The sequence below is a fragment of the Cannabis sativa genome, chromosome 8 (genome assembly GCF_029168945.1).
Source record: "Cannabis sativa cultivar Pink pepper isolate KNU-18-1 chromosome 8, ASM2916894v1, whole genome shotgun sequence".
Classification (NCBI taxonomy): Eukaryota; Viridiplantae; Streptophyta; class Magnoliopsida; order Rosales; family Cannabaceae; genus Cannabis; species Cannabis sativa.
In genome coordinates, this window is record NC_083608.1 from 37782564 (window position 1) to 37801884 (window position 19321).

The following is a 19321-nucleotide window of genomic DNA, read 5'->3' on the forward strand; positions in this document are numbered from 1 at the left end:
GTAAGAAAAAAAAAATCCGTAAAAAATAGTATTTCTTAAAAACATAAACTTTTTGTTGTTTTTGAGGATTTTTGAAATATTTTTTTAAAATATATATAATTGGATCTTTTTTCTTAAAAAATATTAAATATAGTATAGTAAACAATAAATTTGGCCTTTTCTTTAAGAAAATAATTGTATTTTTTTAATAAATAATAGTAAAAAAATACAAATATAATATTTTTAAAGATCACATTAGGGGAGCTTTTTGGGCTAGGGTCTCGAGCGTGAGCCCTAGCTACCCCAAGGGTTGACCTATTGGAATTTATGCCCTAAAAGCAAGTAATTAATGGACATTATATTATAGAATATATGAAATGTAATTATAAAATTAACGAATACATTGATAATAAAAGTATAATTAATAAATATCTGAAAATCCTTTATTAATGTGGAGATGATATAATCTTGTAAGGTCGTACAAGAGAATTAAGATTATACAATATGAATAAAAAAAACCTGTAGTGTATTAAAGTAAATGGGTCTTTAATATGAAACTACTAATTATGGTTTACTATACACTATACTCTAGTGTGTGTGATTTTGATTCAGATCACATTGTAGATAGACATGTAGTAAATGTGTTGTGTATAATTTGATTATACATGACTGGACTAATATGCAATAACATCTTTCATTAAAATATTGTTTACCATGAAATACTTATTCATATCATAATGATGATCATTGGTAGATCTGTTTGAATCCTGAGTATTCATGAACTCCTGTTTGTGTTCATTAGGTTCTATTTCACTCGTTAAAGTTTCTCAGAGAAGATGATTCTTACAACTTCTATTTTAGGAATCTAGTAACATGAGTGACTAGGAACATGATATACAAAAATGAAAATTCAAGTTTTCCTAATGGAACAAATATTAGTTCCCTTATAGTGTTAATTCTGGGAGTGCTAACAGTTGGATCCATATCTATAATAAGTTATAGATTAACCGTTGCTATTGAATTAATGGTACATAAAGAATTCAAGAGATAATTAGAAGGGTAAAATAATACTTTTGACAAACTCTAATTATGAACTAATAAAGGATAAACTACTTATTTGATTATATCAATGGACTGCTATAAAGAATTCTATAAATATAATTATATATTTTCAAAGAGTACAAATTCATATTTATAGTGGAGTAATAATAAAATTAATAAACCAGATTATTTTATTAATGAGACTCAATAGTAATCAAGTGTTTATTGGAGCTTCAAAATATAGATTCATAGTCCTTAGATCACCTATATACAACACTGTATAGGAAAAGATATACTTTGTAAGATGAATTGAGAAATAATTAATTTCTAAGAGAAATAATTCTTGGGGCAAAATAGTAATTATATATAAATTATTATTTTGTATAATTATGTCAATTATGAATTGAATAATTAAATTGAATTTAACTATTTAGTTTGATAAAATTATATTGATTAGTTAAATATAATATTATTATCAAATAATATTATGATAGAGAACTTTACTATTTTAGTAGAAAATCATAATTATTCAATTCAAGTTAAATAAGAGATTAATGAGAATTAATTAATTATTATTTATTGTAAATAATAAATTTTATCTAAAAGACAAAATTAAGAAATTAATTTTGGACTCTAAAATATGGTTTACATGTGTAGGATGACATATAAGACTCAATGAATTTTGTTTTGATTATTTTATTAATTAAATAAATCAAAATAAAATAAAAATTATCTTTAATTATTTGAATTAAATATTTATTTGATAAGATATTTATAATTGAAGATAATATAAAATAGTAAAGAATTAATTGAATTTAGATATTTAGTTACTGTTATAACATTTGAATTTATTTTTCAAATTAAATACAATATTTTTTTTATTTTATAGGATTAAATATCTAATTATAAAATACTACATATATATAAGATATATTAGTAATACAGAATAACAACTAACTGAACAACAAATTAGAGAAATATAGTTGAGAAAATACAAAGAGTTTGTTTCTCTCTAAATTTTTGAAATCATCTCTCTATAATTTCAAAACTCTCTCTCTCTCTCTCTCTCTCTCTCCCCCCCCCCCTAGGGATAGAGATTTTCATCCTCATCTCATAATCACATTGTCTCATGAGTTGAGTACACACTGTGATACAAATTCTTCTTCTACTCATGTCTACAAGCCCACTCTTATCTTGAGTGTTGAGGCTAGTCTGGAAGACTGTAGTTTGAAGTCTTCATCGCTGTTCATAGCAAAGGATTGGATGATTGGTATTTGTTAAGAGAAGAATCGAGGATCCTCTGACAGGCTACAAGAGGTATTATTTCCTTTTCATGTAGTTTAGATTTAAGCTCTATTAAGCTTAATTGGAAGTTGAATCTTTTTTATTAGCAATAAAGAATCTCCATTGAAGCCCTAAAGTTGGATAAGACAAGGCGTTAAATTGGCCTCAACTAATCCAATTGCTTGGAAAGAGGTTTTGAAAAGAATGTTGGCCAAGCTTCTATTGTCCACTAAGAAACCGGATAGCCTTTTGTTAGACATTTATGCCTCAATCACTAATGGATCATTGTGAGGGAAGTGTACGTACTTTGCTTCTTCTTCCGTGAAAGTGATTGGGAGATTCATCATTCACGGACGCTGGGCATGAGTTTGTACAAGAGCACATATTTCTCCTTCTTGACCCAGCTCATTGAGGTGTATCTCTTTTGAGAATTTCTTGTACTTTCGGAAGTATGTGGGCCTCCATATATGGATGCAACATGACCATTTATCGCTGGTGGAGTAACTCCTGGTGGATACGGATTACCTGGTCTGGGATCCGGAATGGGCTTAGGCACCTCGGCATTTGATACTCCCTAAGGGTTCTACATGCCAAGAGTTTAAGTTCAAGGGGCTTGTATTCCCAGAGCATGAGGATAACCTACTCCCTGAGGAATATTTTATGGTTCCTTACTGTTTGAGAGCAAACAGTTGCCAATGTCCGACTCCCTATCCGGGATAAATGATTTGGATCCGTACCCAATTGGATAAATGACCATTTCTGACCAATCCTTCTATTTTTTCATTCACGTAATCACATTCATTCGTAGTGTGCCCAACATCACCATGGGGTATTCACATCTTTTGTTATGTTCCAGTTTGTGCCTTCCCCTTTTGTACATAGGCGATGGCTTCTTGTAGTGAACCACATTGCAAGTAGCCCTATAAAACATTCTCTCGAGTATCTACCAAATTGGTATACTCAAAATATCTTGGTTCATGTCTTCTCCCTTTCTTTGGAGCTTCACTATGACTTGGATTTTTACCATTCCTTTTATTCTTGGAATGACTCGCATTCGATTCTAGAACTTTTGTTTGCTGACTTATTTTTCTGGGGGTGTCACTACATCCGGTTTGTGCCACTCCAAAGGAAAAAAAAACTGGTCTATGTGGTCGTATGTCCTTAGACAACGGGTTCGTACACTGTTGGAGTTGTGAATAAACTTTCGAGAGGGGTAATAGTTGAAGCAGAGAATTGAGGAGCTTGAGTTGAACTGCTGACAGTTGTTGATGGCTTTAGAAGAACTCTATAAGCATGAACATAAGTTTCCTCTAAGTTTATGAAACCTTGGGTCTTGGATAAGAAATCAGACAATTTGTTGGACCTCTTTCTTTGTAATTCTCCCTACAACAAGGATCTGGTAGATATCCCAGAAGTTAAGGCCATCAACTTCACATCATTATTGACTTTTGTTTTAGCCACTGTGACCATCATCCTGTAAATATACTTCTTGAGACTTTCTCTCCATTGCTGCTTAATATTAGCCAAGGAACTAACTTCCATATCATAATCCTTTGTGGCTACGAACTTCTTTTTGAACATGGTTTGTAGATCTTTTAGTTACGAATAGATCTAGGAGATAATTTTTTTCACCAATCTTTGGTAGACTTTGACAAAGTTAATGAAAAATAGAGTCACTTTACATCATCACTTGCATTCGCCACTTGCATCAATCGAATATATTTAGATAGGTGGGCATGGGGTCCTTCCTACCTTCACACAGTTCCATTTGAGGCATTCGAAAGTGCTCCGACAAGTGTGCCTTTATTATTCTTTTTACATGTGATTCTAGATCTTCTTCTTTCGAATCAAAGGCCCCACTTTGCTTTCGAGCAAGGCGTTCCGTGAAGTTGATCAATTTAGCTATTTGGTCTTCTAGACGCTTAGTGTTGTCATCTTGGAATTCACGCTTACAAACTCTATCATTGATATGATTTTTGAGATTATTTTTGTGAGGCCTTGCTTTCTCCCCTCTATCTTGATCTTTCTTTGCATTTAAGCGTTCCCAAAGGTCCACTATTGACATGTTGTCTTCTAGAATCAAGTGAACTTCATCTACTTCCATTGCTCTGGTTCATAAAATCACTAAGGAATTTTTTCCATCCCTAAATAGTAGGCCTTTGTGTCCGAGCACCAAGCCTATCATCCCACGCAACTCTGCCTCGCGAATCAATCGTGCGGCCTTACTCTGAAGCATGGGGGACCTTCTTTTTCCATGGAGATTGGTTGTGTGTGCTCATGTTGTTCCATGGAGTAGTTGGAGCAGCCTTTTGTCTAGGTCCACCCATGACACCCTTTCCTTTGTCCCTCGCGAGATCAGAAGTTTCAGGATCTATAGGATTTGTTTTCTTGGTAGTATTATTTTCCCAAGGAGCATGCTCATCAAGAATATTTTCATCTGGAGCCACATTCCCTGATTCAATACTGGCCTCTAATCTGGCTAAAGTTTCTTGCATTTGACGCGAGAAGTTTTCCTCTTCAGCCAATTTCTTTTTGGTTTCAGCAAGTTCTTTGGCCATTTGAATAACTTCAGGATCTAGCTCATAGTAATGCCCTTCCTCTTCTTTATTGTCACCATCATCTTCAGAATCATCATCTTGATCTTTTGGGTCGCCTTCTTTGTTGATTGATTCTTATCAACATGTTTCTCATTATGTTGAGTTTCCTTAGTAGGACAGCTAATTATTCTGATGTATCTCCTACAACACCTAATTTTTGCATGTGTAGTAGGAGGGTTCATGTCATCCATGAGAGTGTCCCCATCACGAGCACCAGATTTGTTGACAATGGTTCTTGTGGCTACCATTGTTGTAGTTCACAACTTTGGTATCAACTCTTTTTTTAGCTCTCAAGCACCAAAATATTTACCGAGATTTTTGAAAATCAATTATAATTATATTAAAGCTAAAGAAATAAAGAAATACATATATATATTTATATAAAAAAAAAAAAGAAAGAATGAGATAAGAGTTTTTACGTGGTTCAAGGATTAACGACCTCTAGTCCATGAGTCAATATTATTTGGCTAGAAAAGTTACATAAATATTTGCCAAGTTTATGAACCCTAGAATTTGCCTTAGCTCTCAAGTATTGAGATTCTAATTATTTGCATGAATGTGTTTTCTTATATTTATAGACCTAGAATTCTTATTTGTAAACCTTGCTCACTAATAGTAAATATAAATAACTTATTGAATTCATGTCCATTTGGTGAAGCCCGGCCCATGAGGCATTGATCTTCTGCTGACGTGGATGCCACGTCATGTTGATAGTTGTCAAGACATGTCCTACTTTTATGGACAATAAAGACACATAAATACTTGATTGATAATTACTTCATTTTCTTATTTATAATATCTGATTCTCGGACATGATCTTGGAAATAAAATCCTGATATTGTGCAAGATAATAATAAATGAGTGAGATGCTATGCTCAACATCCGAAGACTCGTTAATTATTTTTTCGAAAGCACTGCCTGATGTTATCCTAAGGCCTGGTGTGCTGGATGTTTATCTCGCCTAGATGAGTCATCTTTCCGTCATCTGGATGACTTGACTTCACTAATGGATCTGATCCATTATCTTGGTTAGGCCTATGTTTGGGTCTGTAGTGGTTGAACTAAACAATCTTGGAATTACACATGTCCTCCTTCCGAAAACACAAATATAGTAACAACTTGCAGTAACAGATTGAAAACTTATTACTGTAGATCACAGACTTGTTGTAATAGAACAAAAATAGAAATAAATTAAGCAGAATTTAAAACTTGACAATAGAGATTATATGTGGTATAAATATTCTTTCAAACACTACAAGTCCACAGGACCACGCTCAGAGAATGAAATCAATTAGTAAAGTCACAAAAAATTACAAATACAATTGACAAGTTTAGACTCCCTCTAAAGCTTTGATGCAATCCTTTGTAATTTTTTTTTATTAATCTGACTGCTGAACACATCAAATAGTGAACTTCGTTGTGAGTGTGCTTACTTCTTCTCTAAGTAAGTCTTTGACAAGTCTTCTCCTGAAGACTTCTTCTCTTATTCAACGAAGACTATTCACCCTATTCTAAGAATAATGAAAGAACAAAAATACAGAGGCTAAAACCTAGTAGAATACTCTACGTTTTCTGGCAAGAAACACTCTTCACATAAATATGAAAATATAAAATAATAAGAATTAAAGAGCTACAAATATTTGGCTGCTCTCTAGGTCCTATTTATAAAATATAGAAATCCTAGAGACAGTAGTCACAATATGTTTTTACAACTGCAAGATACGTTCCTAAAATAAATCTTGATTTGCAACGACAAAATCGTAATCTGCAATGACCGCTCCAACAAAATCAACAAACTCTCCACATATAACCAAAGCTATAATTTTAGCTCCAATACATGCCATAAAAATACCACAAAATTTGATATGTACATAGTAAAGCTGAAGATATCAATCAATTATGCAAAACATACTAAATAAATACAAATTAGACATAATTATAAATTGACACAATAAACATAATATTTAATTTTCTTAAATATACAAATTAAATTAAATAATATTTTGACAACTAATTTGACAAAAAAAAATGACTTAAGATAATCTAATTCAATCCAATCTAATCTCGCGTAACAAACGAGATCTATATAAATATATAAATATATGTATATATTATAAGAAAAAGGAAGCCACAAAGAAAAAGGATTGTTTGTTTGAATGGTTACATAATTAGTAAAAAAAATTACATAGGATTTGGATAATCAAATCTCATAGCTTGATTAACACATGAGGGTATAACCCTAATCCAAATGGAACTAGCTTTAAAAGACAAAGCATAATTGGCTAAATTGTGAGCTACAGTATTAGCCTCCCCATATACAAAGTACAATTCACCCACTTGACTATGATCTAACAACCTTCGAACATGGAGTATCAATCCATCTTCCTCATGGCAAGCTTCCTCCGTTTGCTTTATAAGATTAATGGCTTGCTGGCAATCTGATTCCACAGTGAACTTCAGAAGCCCTCTCTGAATCCCAATCTCTAATCCATATAATTCAGCTGTAAGTGGTCGCAACTCTTGTTATTCGACTGTTGCCGCAGCATAATATCCATGTGCAACCCTCACAGCAACCCCTATACCAAATTGTCCCTTGCCTTTAACAATCCCAGCGTCTACATTAATTTTACATTCATGTTGTCTTGTGCTGCATGGCTCATTAGATTGTTTTCTTCTTCCATTATCCGTTTGAAAGTCGACCAAAAATTTCTCACACCAATCAAGAAGATTCTCAATCCGTGGCCTTTTTCCTCTATACCTTGTGTAATTTCTAATCGACCATAAATGTCATGTAATGATCAGAAAACGTTAATAAAATAAAATAATAAATAATTAAAACCTCTGTAAAAGAAAAAGTGTGATGTTGTGTTGTTGGTCCAATGGGATGTGATAATTTTTTACCATTTTGGGCATATGCGAAGGTTTATTGGGAGTCACATATATGGTCAAGTCAATGCAATGGTGTTATTTACGCTCTCACCGCCCACTTATAAAATAAGTGGTCATCGATCCAACGTATCAGATAAGTACGACTACTCCATTTTTTTTTCCGTATTATTAATTTATTAATCCATTTATATAAGTTTTTCAATATTACTTATTTATTATTTATTTTTAGGGATGGATGATGCTATATTAATGTTGTTCATTTATGCCTTTTAGCGCAGATCAGATACTGTCCAACGATTGTTTGGTTGTATAAATATTTATTTTCTTACTGTATTAATTCGATCGATCGAGCTTTGTCATTGCACGAAATAAAAAGAAAAACTCCATGCATAGGTATAAATAAGGAGAGGCCATTGCTATCTAAGTTATGCTTCTCAAAATATTTATAATTATTATTATGTTAAATTTAATATATATTCTGATATATATTTATATGTGGGTTAATATTATTTTATATTTGTGTTTTGCAAAATTTAATAATTGAACCATGTATTTTGTTAAATGATAAAATATATCATATATTTTCTAAAATAGTATAAAGAAGTCATGAGTTAAATTTTCAACAATTTTTTTTAAATATTACTAACTTGAAAATAATTCATAACAATAACAAATGTAAAAAATGTAACTTGTTTTGTCATAACACTTTTACATCAAGTTATTATTAAGTTTTATTTTGACAAAATAATCAATTCAGAGTACTATTTAGTCTTATTTTAGAAAATATATGGTCCAATTTATCATTTAACAAAATAAAGGCCTAAAAAAGTAACTTTTACAAAATACAAGATCTAAAATAGTATTTACCTATTTATATTGTCCATAAAAGTCAATACCACATATATAATTTCACATAAAATATCATTTAATATAATACTATATAATACAAGATCGACCCTATAGTTGTATTGGGTCATAGAAAAACTAATTTTTTTGGGCCCATATTATAAGAATAGATTGTAATTTTAAAAAATTATTAAAAGAGATATGTGTATTTTTTATAAGAATTTTTTCTTCATTTAGGCCCTTATAGGCTGGGTGGGTCCTAGGCATGGGTCTAGCTCTAGGCTCGATACTAATAATACAATACAGCATAATACGACGTACCAAATGAACTCATATTACACTACTAAAGAGGTGTTTGCTAGAAGCCCAACTTTATTTTCTCAAGAAAAAAGAAATCCCACATTTCTTTTTCTTTTATTTCAAACTAATAAAGAGGTCCCGCATTGCGTGCAATTATTTATAGACATTTTAAATTAAAAAAAAGTGAAGGATTTAGATTTTATATTTTTTAAAAAAAATTCTATAATTGATCCTAATAAATATGACCATTTTCAAAATGGGAAAACAAGAGCTTTGCAAAAAAAAAAAAAAAAAATCACTAACAATATCAAGATTATTAAAATACTTAAAGTTCATATAGTCAATATTTTTATAACTTAATGTTATTTTTTTAGTTTTATGTTGTGTTATTTTTATTTTATTTAATATTAGTATTTTTCTTATTGTTATTTTATACTTTCAAATATGTTAGTGTTATAAATCAGTTATTATTTTTGTGATAAATTTTAATTTGAAAAATAAAATGTAATATTGTTTTTTAAAATAAAATAAAATAAGAATTAAATGTAAAAAAAAAAAAAAAAATCTAGATTCAAAATCTATCACTAGTAATAATATAAAATTTAATGCATACTAATTTAGTCAATAATTTAGTGTGTTATGAAACTGAAATGATATAAAAGTTTCAGGCTAATTATCTATGTGAATGTCATTATCATAAAACAATTTTCCGTTGTGTCGACTATGGACATGTACATCTATCAAACCGAAAAATAAGTAGAGGCCAAAACTTATCTATCTCTATGGAATAATTGAACGATGTCGTGTAGGAGAACTCAGATATGAGATCCCCTTTTAATTGTCATTATAGCTCCATCTAGTTTTTTTCATCAATTTGTCCCTAAGAAAACCAGAAAGCTATATTTATAATTAATACCAAAAATAAATAAAAAAATGAAAATATAAAAACCGTCCTTTGAAATTTCCGAAGGCCAAAAGTTGTACTTTCACAGAAAGTTTCTTTTTTTCTTTATTTTCTTTTCAAAATATGATACAAAAGTTCTTGGTTTATCCTATTTCTTTTGTGAGGCTGGGCTACATCTTTTTTTCTTTATCCAAAAATGAAAATTACTCTTTTCCTGTCCTCACGTTTTTTTGTTGTTGCAAGTATAAACTTTGTTCTACACTAGTGAATATTGCCTACATATTACGTATATCATTTTTTTTAGAGAAATACTTTGTCATCATAAATTAGAATTAAAATCAGTTACAACAATAAAGTATATAGATAGAGGACAATAGATGAAGGGAAATTTACATGGTATATTAACTTTTGTTATTTTTTTATAAAAATACTGCTAGGCGGTATTTTTTACTTTTTACTGTGTTTTTTTATAAGTTTCATACTGCAGTATACTGTGTTAAGTTTTCACTGGTGTTCTACTGTTGTTTTGAGTTGTTCTGCTTTGTGTTTTACTGGTGTTTTATAAAAATACAGTATTTTTGAAAAAATTTCCGTGTGGCAGTATTTTTGTAAAAGTTAACCAAAATTCCAGTATTTTTGTAAATTTCCCTAGATGGTGAATTGGCTGGATTGAGAGTATTTTAATAACCCAACCCAATGATATCGAGCTAGAAATTTTCAGCCAACTTACATTTTAAATTTTTTATAATCCAATCCACTTTTTTTTTTTTTTTTTTTTTGCGAGTTGGTTTGGATTGGGTTGGGTTATAACCCTTATCCCATAATTAAAAAAAAAAAAAAAAAAAAAAAAAAAGAAAAGAAAAAAACAGATTTCAATATTATCAAAATCATATATAAATTAAAAGAAAAAATAAAAGTTCTAACATAAATATATCCATCTAAAATTAAAAATCATTCAAAATCAAATATTACAGTCATCTATCATCTAAAGTCTGAAAACTATTAAGATTATCCAAAACAAACTCAAATAAAATAAAATCAGTTTCGATATCAGCCTCACTCAATAATCTCATCGTCAATTGTCTTTGCTTTTGGTGATGATTTCTTGACCTTATATTTTTTGTTTTGCAATTATAAAAACACAGTTGCTAGATAGTCAAATTATTATAAATAAATAAATAAAAACATAATAATTAAAAAAAAACATATTCAATATTCATATAGGAAAGAAAAAAAATCAGATTATAATAATGATAGTAACTAACAAAAATTTTGTTTGCTATACACTAAAAATCATAGTAAAAAACAATAGTATAAAAAATAACCAAATCTTAGAAATCACAAATAAAAAAATAGTAGAAAAGAAAACATTATAATACATTTATTTGCAACTACCAAAATTTGTATGCTAATTGCTATATGCTCAAAATCATAGCAAAAAGAACCAAATCATAAATATAAAAAAAAAAAAAAATCAGTAGCCAGTAGTAAAATTAAAATAAAAAAATTCATATACACTACCTCTTTGTAAAGCCCGCTTAGTTAATTTGGAAATTAGCAGTTGTTTATGTTAATCATGAAATTATTTATAGCTATTTAAATAATTTATCGCTGTTATTTATGGGATTCAGATATGCATGATTATGTCATCAGTAGTCTTTATATTTCGCATTTCCGGTGTCCGGTATTTTGGAACTCGGCGTTTGGCTCAGTAGAAATCACAACTTAGTATGTTAGTATTTTGGGGACGGGTTTTAGACATTGGGAATGTCGGGAATGGCCGGGAATTTAGAATTTCCCAAAAATACCCCTTTAGTGGTTATTATGTGGTTTAGTATGGAGGGGCAAAATGGTCTTTTTGCCCCAATGATATTTTGTCTTTTAGTGATTATTAATTGGAATAAATGTTTATTTTAATTGTTAATTGTTGGCTGAAATGATTTTGGGTTAAATGGCTTTATTCCTTTTATTTCTTTCATTTTACAACACTTAGAAAAAAATTGGAAATTTTCAAAGAAAACTCTCCATTCTCTCTCTAATTTCGGCTGAGGCTTTTGGGTGCATGAAGCTGATTTTTCTCCTTGATTTCCAAGCATCTCTCATCCATTCAAAGCATTCTTCAAGCTAGGTTAGCTCCTCTTGTTTTTCCTTCTTTGAAATTATGAAAAAAATGATGAAAAAATGGAGAAAATGCATGCTTTTGTGGCTGTTCTTGTTGCTGTGTTTGATTGTTATTTTCTGAGGTTCAAAGCATGATTATTTGATGTTAATTGAGTTGTTTGAAGCATGAGTAGCTAGGTTGTTCAAGCTTTTAGTTTTCATGTGAAAAAGTTGTGAATTTTTGGAAGAAATGGTTCATTTTGTTCTGTGATGTTGCTGGATGTTCTTGTTAGTTTGCAGTGGTGATATTATGCTTAGTTATGTAGAATTAAGTTGGTTTGCATGCTTGTTTAGGTGGTTTGCTCAAGCTTGAGTTTGGAACTCAAAGCTTGAGCTCCAATGGCAAATTTTGTATCTGTGGTTTCTGGGTAGGTTTGATGCCTTGGATATGTTATTTGGGACATTTAGAGGTGTCCGGAAAGTTTGGGACCAATTGGGGTTAAATTGGTCGAGTTATGAAATTTTATGGTTCTTTGCGAGGAACCTAATTCGGTTGTGCATCCGAATTCGGATGGGGGTTCAGTAATTCCCGAACCGAATTCGGTTGGGCAACCTCTCACGGTTGGGGAATTTTTCCGAACCCTAGTTTTCCTCGTTTTTAGGTTTTTAGGGGTATTGCCATGCTTTTTATCGATAGGGAAACTTTTAGTTTCAAGTTTTAGTCCCCGGAAGTGATTTAGCGTGTCACTTATAGCGTTGTGATTTTTATGGTTTAGGAGCCGCAATCCGTCCGTTCGGCTTCGGTTCCGGTCGGGTTGACCGCACACCCGAAATCGAATCCGTGTAAGATTAGTATAACGGTATGCATATGTAGATTACATGTTTAGCGTGCATGTAGGAAGCCTGCTAGATTACATTAGTTATGTATATAGGCTTCGAACCATCCAACCCCGTCACGTCGGTACAGTGGAGTATGACCAAGGCGGCGGAGTATGACCGGTTTGACCGATCAGTCGACACTTGGTTGGCGGTTCCGTGCTATTGACGTATCCCGTCGGTACAGCCGGAGTATGACCAGCGGCGGAGTATGACCGGTTCGACCGATCAGGAGGATATAGTAACACATCGGTACAGGCTGGAGTATGACCAGCAGCCAGAGTATGACCGGTTCGACCGATCAGGTTGTTACGTGTCAATAGTACCGTCCCTATGAACGTTCAAAAACTCAGTACCATGTTGGACATGGCAGTAGTGCTCAGTACCATGTTGGACATGGCAGTAGCGGGACTCAGTATCGTGTTGGACACGGCAGTCAGTTTTATGTATGATATTATTATGCTTTTCTTACTGAGTCTGTCGACTCACAGTTTATGTTCATGTGTAGGTAAAGGCAAGGCTGTAGCTGATGGACCGTGAGCGAGCTTATGAGATTGTACATGTCGGGGCGGTTAGGCCTGGAGCGTACGATCCTCGGGACAGCACGGCTGAGATTTTTGTAACTGTCGTTAGACGACTTTCATTTTGATGTAAAAGTTAATCAGTTAAAACTTTTGTAAATATTTTATAAATCGGGATCCCGAGACTTTTGTAAAATGGTTTATAAGTTTAATGAAAAAGCAAAATTTTAATTAATCACGTTTTTCCATAAACCTCGTTGATTAGCAACGAGCTGCACAGTACGTTTAAAAATCACGTAATACGCCTAAGATAGTTAGGGTGTTACACTCTTAATCACCAAAAAAAAAAAAAAAGAAAAAAAAACAAGCATCACATACCTAACCAAATTTAAATCATAATATTATTTATCAAAAATTAAAAATAAAGTCAAGAAAAAAAAAGATTAAAACCTGAGTTTGTATTAACCTGAGATTAGAAGTGTGGCACTGGGCATGTGACGTGAGGAGGCAATATATGTATATACCATTCACACGTGCTAGAAAAGTTCCTATATCTACTCATCTTGTCTTGTAAAGTTGTAAATAATAATAAATAGCAACTGAATTTGTCAAACGACAACATAAAAATAAAAAGGAAAGAAAGTAAAATGACAATCAAATTGAACTTTTCATCTACAGAATGTAATCGGTGCAACTGAGATGAGGGAAGGGAAGAGGTTGTGTCATACCACAGGTTGAGAACAACGAACTCGGGCACCTGAGAACAATGAACTCCAATGTCTGGCCAATTGCGAAGATTCTTACGAAACAAAAAAAAATGAGCTCCAAATCCTTCAACAAGGAAAAAAAAATAGAAAGAAAAGAAAATGATTAGAAAAGAGAAGACAAAAGAGAACTTACTTGTTGTTATCTCCGACAAGGCAAGAAACGATGTGGTCGTTTGTGTGGGCGAATAAGGCCACTAGAGATGGCGGAGGGGTGGAGGATTGGAGTCGTTTGAGAATGGAATCACATTCACAACTAGTTTTTTTTTTTTTTTTGTAAGAAAGAAGAGGGGGGCGAGCGTGTGCTAGGTTTTTTTTTTTTTTTTTTTTTTTTTATGTATGTATGGCATATGAATATTAGGGAGGGGAGACAAAAGTGTTTATTTAGGGTTTGAACTAATTTTTTTTTTCTATAAACCTTATTGGGCCGGCCCGGGTTGGGTTGGTTGGGTTACAATGTATGCAGCTCGTTACAAACCCAATCAATACGGGTTAAGAAACTTTTGACCCATTTAATTTCAGCCCAAGAAAAACAAGGTTGTTTCGCCCCAGATTCGGGTTGGGTCGACCGATTTGGTCGGCCCAACAGGTTAAATGCTCACCCATAGAGGACAAGTCTCTAGCCAAACACAATCTTCATCCAACTCTAGAGCATACTTGGCCAAACCGTGAGCAGCCATATTGGCACTACGTTTGACATGAGTGACAACAACTCTAGGAAAAAAGGATAAAAGACTAGATATATCTAAAATTAAATCATCAAAAGCAGTGAGAATAGTAGTCGGCGTATGAAGAGCTTTCGAAACCATTAAAGCATCCGTCTCAATGTGATCAATTGACAATTGCATCTGGAGCAGCCAATTCAAACTATGAAATAATGCCTTAGCCTCCATTTCATGAGATGCAAAGTTCCCAATAATAGATTTTGAAAAAGTAGCAACTACACAACTAGCAGCATCTCGTACAATGGCTCCCACACCAATGATATTCTTGTTAGCATTTAAGGTAACATCAATATTTAGTTTGTAAGAACCCAAGTTTGGAGGCTGCCATGGAACAAGAGTAGTGATCAGTGGTGAAAGGTTTAGAGCAGGTGATGTTTGTGTTGGAATATGTTTTACCATGATCTAGATTTACTACCATGTATGTTATTTAACATCCTAAATATGAATTTCTAAAACAATGAAAATAAACACATATAAAGTTTGAGAAATCTTACAGTGGGTGCAACGGAATTATAATGGCTCCTCCCGCTCAGATCTCTAACCCTTGTATCTTATTTGTAGCATAGCACAGTATCACTAAGATCTGAGCCCGAATCTCCTTCTCTTGAATTTGGATTCTTCACAGTCTTACACACTATGATTGAGTACCACTTGATGTGTGTGGGCACTTACTCTATCACTATAGGGTTCGAAATTATGAAGAGATGAAGAGAGAGAGTGGTTCAAATAAGGTAGAATAGATGGCTCAAAACTTTGATTGAAGGCTTGAATGTTCATCATCTTTTGATTTGAGGCCATCACTATATATTTATAAGCAACCACCTAGGTTTAGGTTTGAATTATTTGGCATTAAAAAAAATAAAATAAATGGTAAAATAGAGCAATAGTGGCCGGCCATAGGATGTGGGCCCCCACTTTGTAATTTTGCCATTTTTCTAACTATTTATCTTATTTTCTCAAAAATGCCATTTTTTTTTAATTCAACCACTTAAATGCCAAAACTATTTATTTAATAATTAAAATTAATTATCAAATGAAATTGCCATTTAATATATTTATTAATTAGACTTAATAAAGTCTCTTAATTAACAAATAAAACCTAGAATCTCTTTTCTCAATTAAGCCCTAGCTTAGTGAAAATTCATAAAATAGAAATAGTCTAATTTTAGAATTATAATTGATTAATCAATTAACTGAGTCTTACAAGTAGTATTGTCTCAACTAGTATGGGGACCATGGGCCTATACAACCGAGCTTCCAATAAGCAGATCTAGAATTTACCAAGTAAATTCCCTAACTTATTAATTCCTTATTGCATCCACCATAGAGCTTGGAATTGCACTCTCAGTCATATAGAACGCACTATATGTTCCACGATATAGATACGCTATAAACATTTAACCATTGTTCTAATCCCAATAATCAAAGATCCTCTATAGATGATTTGCACTGAGTAGGGATAAATTTACCGTTTCACCCCTCAATGTATTTTATCCTTAAAACACTTAGCTTCCTATAAATGACATTTCAGTGAGCTAATCTAATCACTGAAACAAGAGCTCTTTCATTTATCTCTATCAAGCCAAGCTCGAAGGAAATCATCGTTTCACTTCTATGTCCAGATAGAAGCTTTAGATTCCATATCTATGTTTAGCGCTCCCACTCAATTGTACTATCATGTTCCCAAAATGTACGTATCACCCTGACCAAAAAGTAGGCTTAACTAACAAATCAAAGAACATAAATAACACTCTTGAGATTGAACCTAAGCATGTCAGGATTAAAATCTTTTGATCTAAGATCAACCAGTGATATTGACTTAGAAAGATACAACAGTAAGATTATAATATCTTTACCAAGATCAATATCGGTCACAGTCCAATGTATACTCCATACATCCGAAACTAGCATACTTTGCTAATGTTCTGGAAAGAACATAACACTTATCCAAGGTGTAAGTATACTTTATCGCTGATTATCACATCAGTGTAAATTCAGTGCACTGATGAGTCAGGGACATTATCTTTTGAAGCATATAACCACAATTACATTCCACTGTGTTGACATCACTGTAATTGTGAATAACTATATGTTCTGGACTTAACAGATTTTGTACACATTAAACCATAAACATGAAAACTACATGTAAACATAAATGATTTCTAATCTTCTATTGATAATAAATTAGATTGTATTGAAATGGGTTTTATTTAGGGCATAAAATCCCAACAGTTTGAGGGTGAGATTTGATCCTTGCCAGCTTGAAATTTTCATAATATGTTGCTGCAAAACCAGCAAGATTAATGGCAGGTTTCGCTCTTCCACCATGGATAACAAGATTTTGCTTTGTCCATATAGACCACAGTCCACCATGGATAACAAGGAACACATATTTAATTACATTTTTTTTTCTTTTATTTTGATTATGTATATATTTTTAGTTGTATATTTAGTTTTTTTTTTTTTATGATTCAATAAATTATATTATTTTTTATTAAAAAAATATTTAATTTTAGTGATATTTATATATATAAAAAATATATAATAATATTATAATTTTAGTTTAACAATAATATTTTTGTTTTATAATACTTTTCATTTCTTTAGAAATATCATATGCTTTTTTTTTATTTATTTTAAATAATAGTGATTTTTTTTTTGTAACTGCAATAAGTAACAATATCAAACTATTGATTCTTTAAGGTCTAGAGAACGGTCTTCTACTGTCTCCTCTCAGTCCTTGTTCTTACCCTTTGGTCTTTAGTTTGTCCCATTCCATTCCTTTCTTTTGGCCCTGTTTCCTTTGTTCTAGTGTGTTGTCTTGTCATGTCCATTTGGATCCGGTCTGTTTGGTGTCTTTGTGTTGGTGACTTCCTTTAGTTTGGTCTTCTCTTCCTCCATTTGTGTCTTCCTTCCTTTTTCTTTGCTTCTTTGTCCCCTTCCTGTTTTCTGTGGCCTCTATCCGGTTTTGTGTTTTCTTGTGGTCTGCTTTGTTTGTGAGTGTGTCTTCCTTGTCTCTTTGTAAGTTTCGTTTTGTCGTGGGGTGGGCTGCAGTTTGTGGTGTTTTCTGTCTTGGTGGGGTTTTATGGAGTTGGTCAATGCCCCCCCCCCCCCTTTGGTAACTAAAAGTAGGTGTGTTTCCTTTAAAGAGGCTACTTTTTCTTTGATTCCTAGTGAATCTTCAGTCCTAGCCTTAACTAAGCTCTGTCTTTATGGCGAAGTGTTGTCACCTAAAACTATAAATAAATATATCATAAAAGAATGTCCATTAAATGCTTGAAAATTTCCCGTAATGGTGACTGAACTTGTCTTTAATGCAAGCAGAAGGAATTTGTTCAAAATGGCTTCGAGCGTGAGGAGGATAGAGAGTGGGCTTTGGACAATGGCCCATGGAGTGTTAGAGGCTTTACTTTCTTACTTTAATCATGGGCTTCAAGTGATGCTTGTCTACTGTCATTCAATTTGATTCGTTTGTGGGTGCAACTTCACCAGTTGCCTCATGAGCTCTGTCTAGGTAATAATGCTGGAAATGTCATTTTGGTTAAGCTAGATGAGGAGAAGCCAACGACTTGGTCAAAATATCTGAGAGTTCAATTTGAGTTTAATGTTTCTTCTCCTTCAAACTCGGGTTGCTTTGTTGAGCAAAATAATGGTATTAAATCTTTGGTGCAATATAAATATGAGAAAATTGGAAAGTTCTGTTATTTTTGTGGCTATTTAGGTCACATTCGTAGCAGCTGTTCACAAGATGCTTCAGATACCATTCTCGATGTTAGTGGTTCTCAGTTTACTCTTTTTGGTCCTTGTCTTAACATGTTCTCATTGTTTAGAGATCGCTTTATTACTAAAAAGTCAGTTGAGCCAACTAAGCTCCCTTCCAAGACTTCTGGGCGGGTTCCAAGAATTGGCATGGTGGGTTACACACTGGTGTGTGAGACCGGTGCTGTAACAACGGTTAAAATCCCTACAATGGAGGTGAAGGTGCAAGGCCCAAGACAGAAAACACCCAGACCAAGCTGTCTCACCAGACCAAGCACTCAATTCCTATTAAGCACCCAGTCTTAATGTTTAAAACCTTGCTTGTCTTATCATTTATGGTACACGCACAATTGAACCTAGTGTCAATCATTGTAACAAGTGTAGTCAATCTACTATTACTACTTTTGATTTGTGATATAACAGGTTAGGCCACCCCTCATATAGAATTGTGCAAAATGTAATGAACTCATGTAATATTCATGTTAAAAGCAATAAAAGTTTTGTCTGCTAAGCTTGTTGTCTTGGCAAAATTCATAAAATGCCATTTCCAAAAAAATCTTATACTATTTATTTAGAAACTCAACAATTAGTTGTCTCTGATCTATGGGGACCCTCCCGTACTAATTCTCATAATGGCTACAAATATTACATGTCTTTTGTAGATGAGCACACTAGGTTCACCTGGATCAATCTTTTGAAAAATAAGTCTGAAGCTCTTAAAACCTTTTAAAACTTT

At 32.6% G+C, this 19321-nt stretch overlaps 1 protein-coding gene across 1 annotated transcript; it reads right to left on the bottom strand.

Annotated features, from left to right (window-relative positions):
• Positions 1-14691: 14691 nt before the first annotated feature.
• On the bottom strand, positions 14692-15225 carry LOC133030594 (uncharacterized). The gene has a single exon (XM_061103387.1). It carries the CDS (start codon positions 15223-15225, stop codon positions 14692-14694), a length of 534 nt encoding a protein of 177 aa, XP_060959370.1.
• Between the last annotated feature and the right edge of the window lie 4096 nt (positions 15226-19321).

Bases quoted from the DNA above. Each gene is read 5' to 3' on its own strand.
- LOC133030594 (XM_061103387.1), bottom strand. From the start codon at position 15,225: ATGGTAAAACATATTCCAACACAAACATCACCTGCTCTAAACCTTTCA.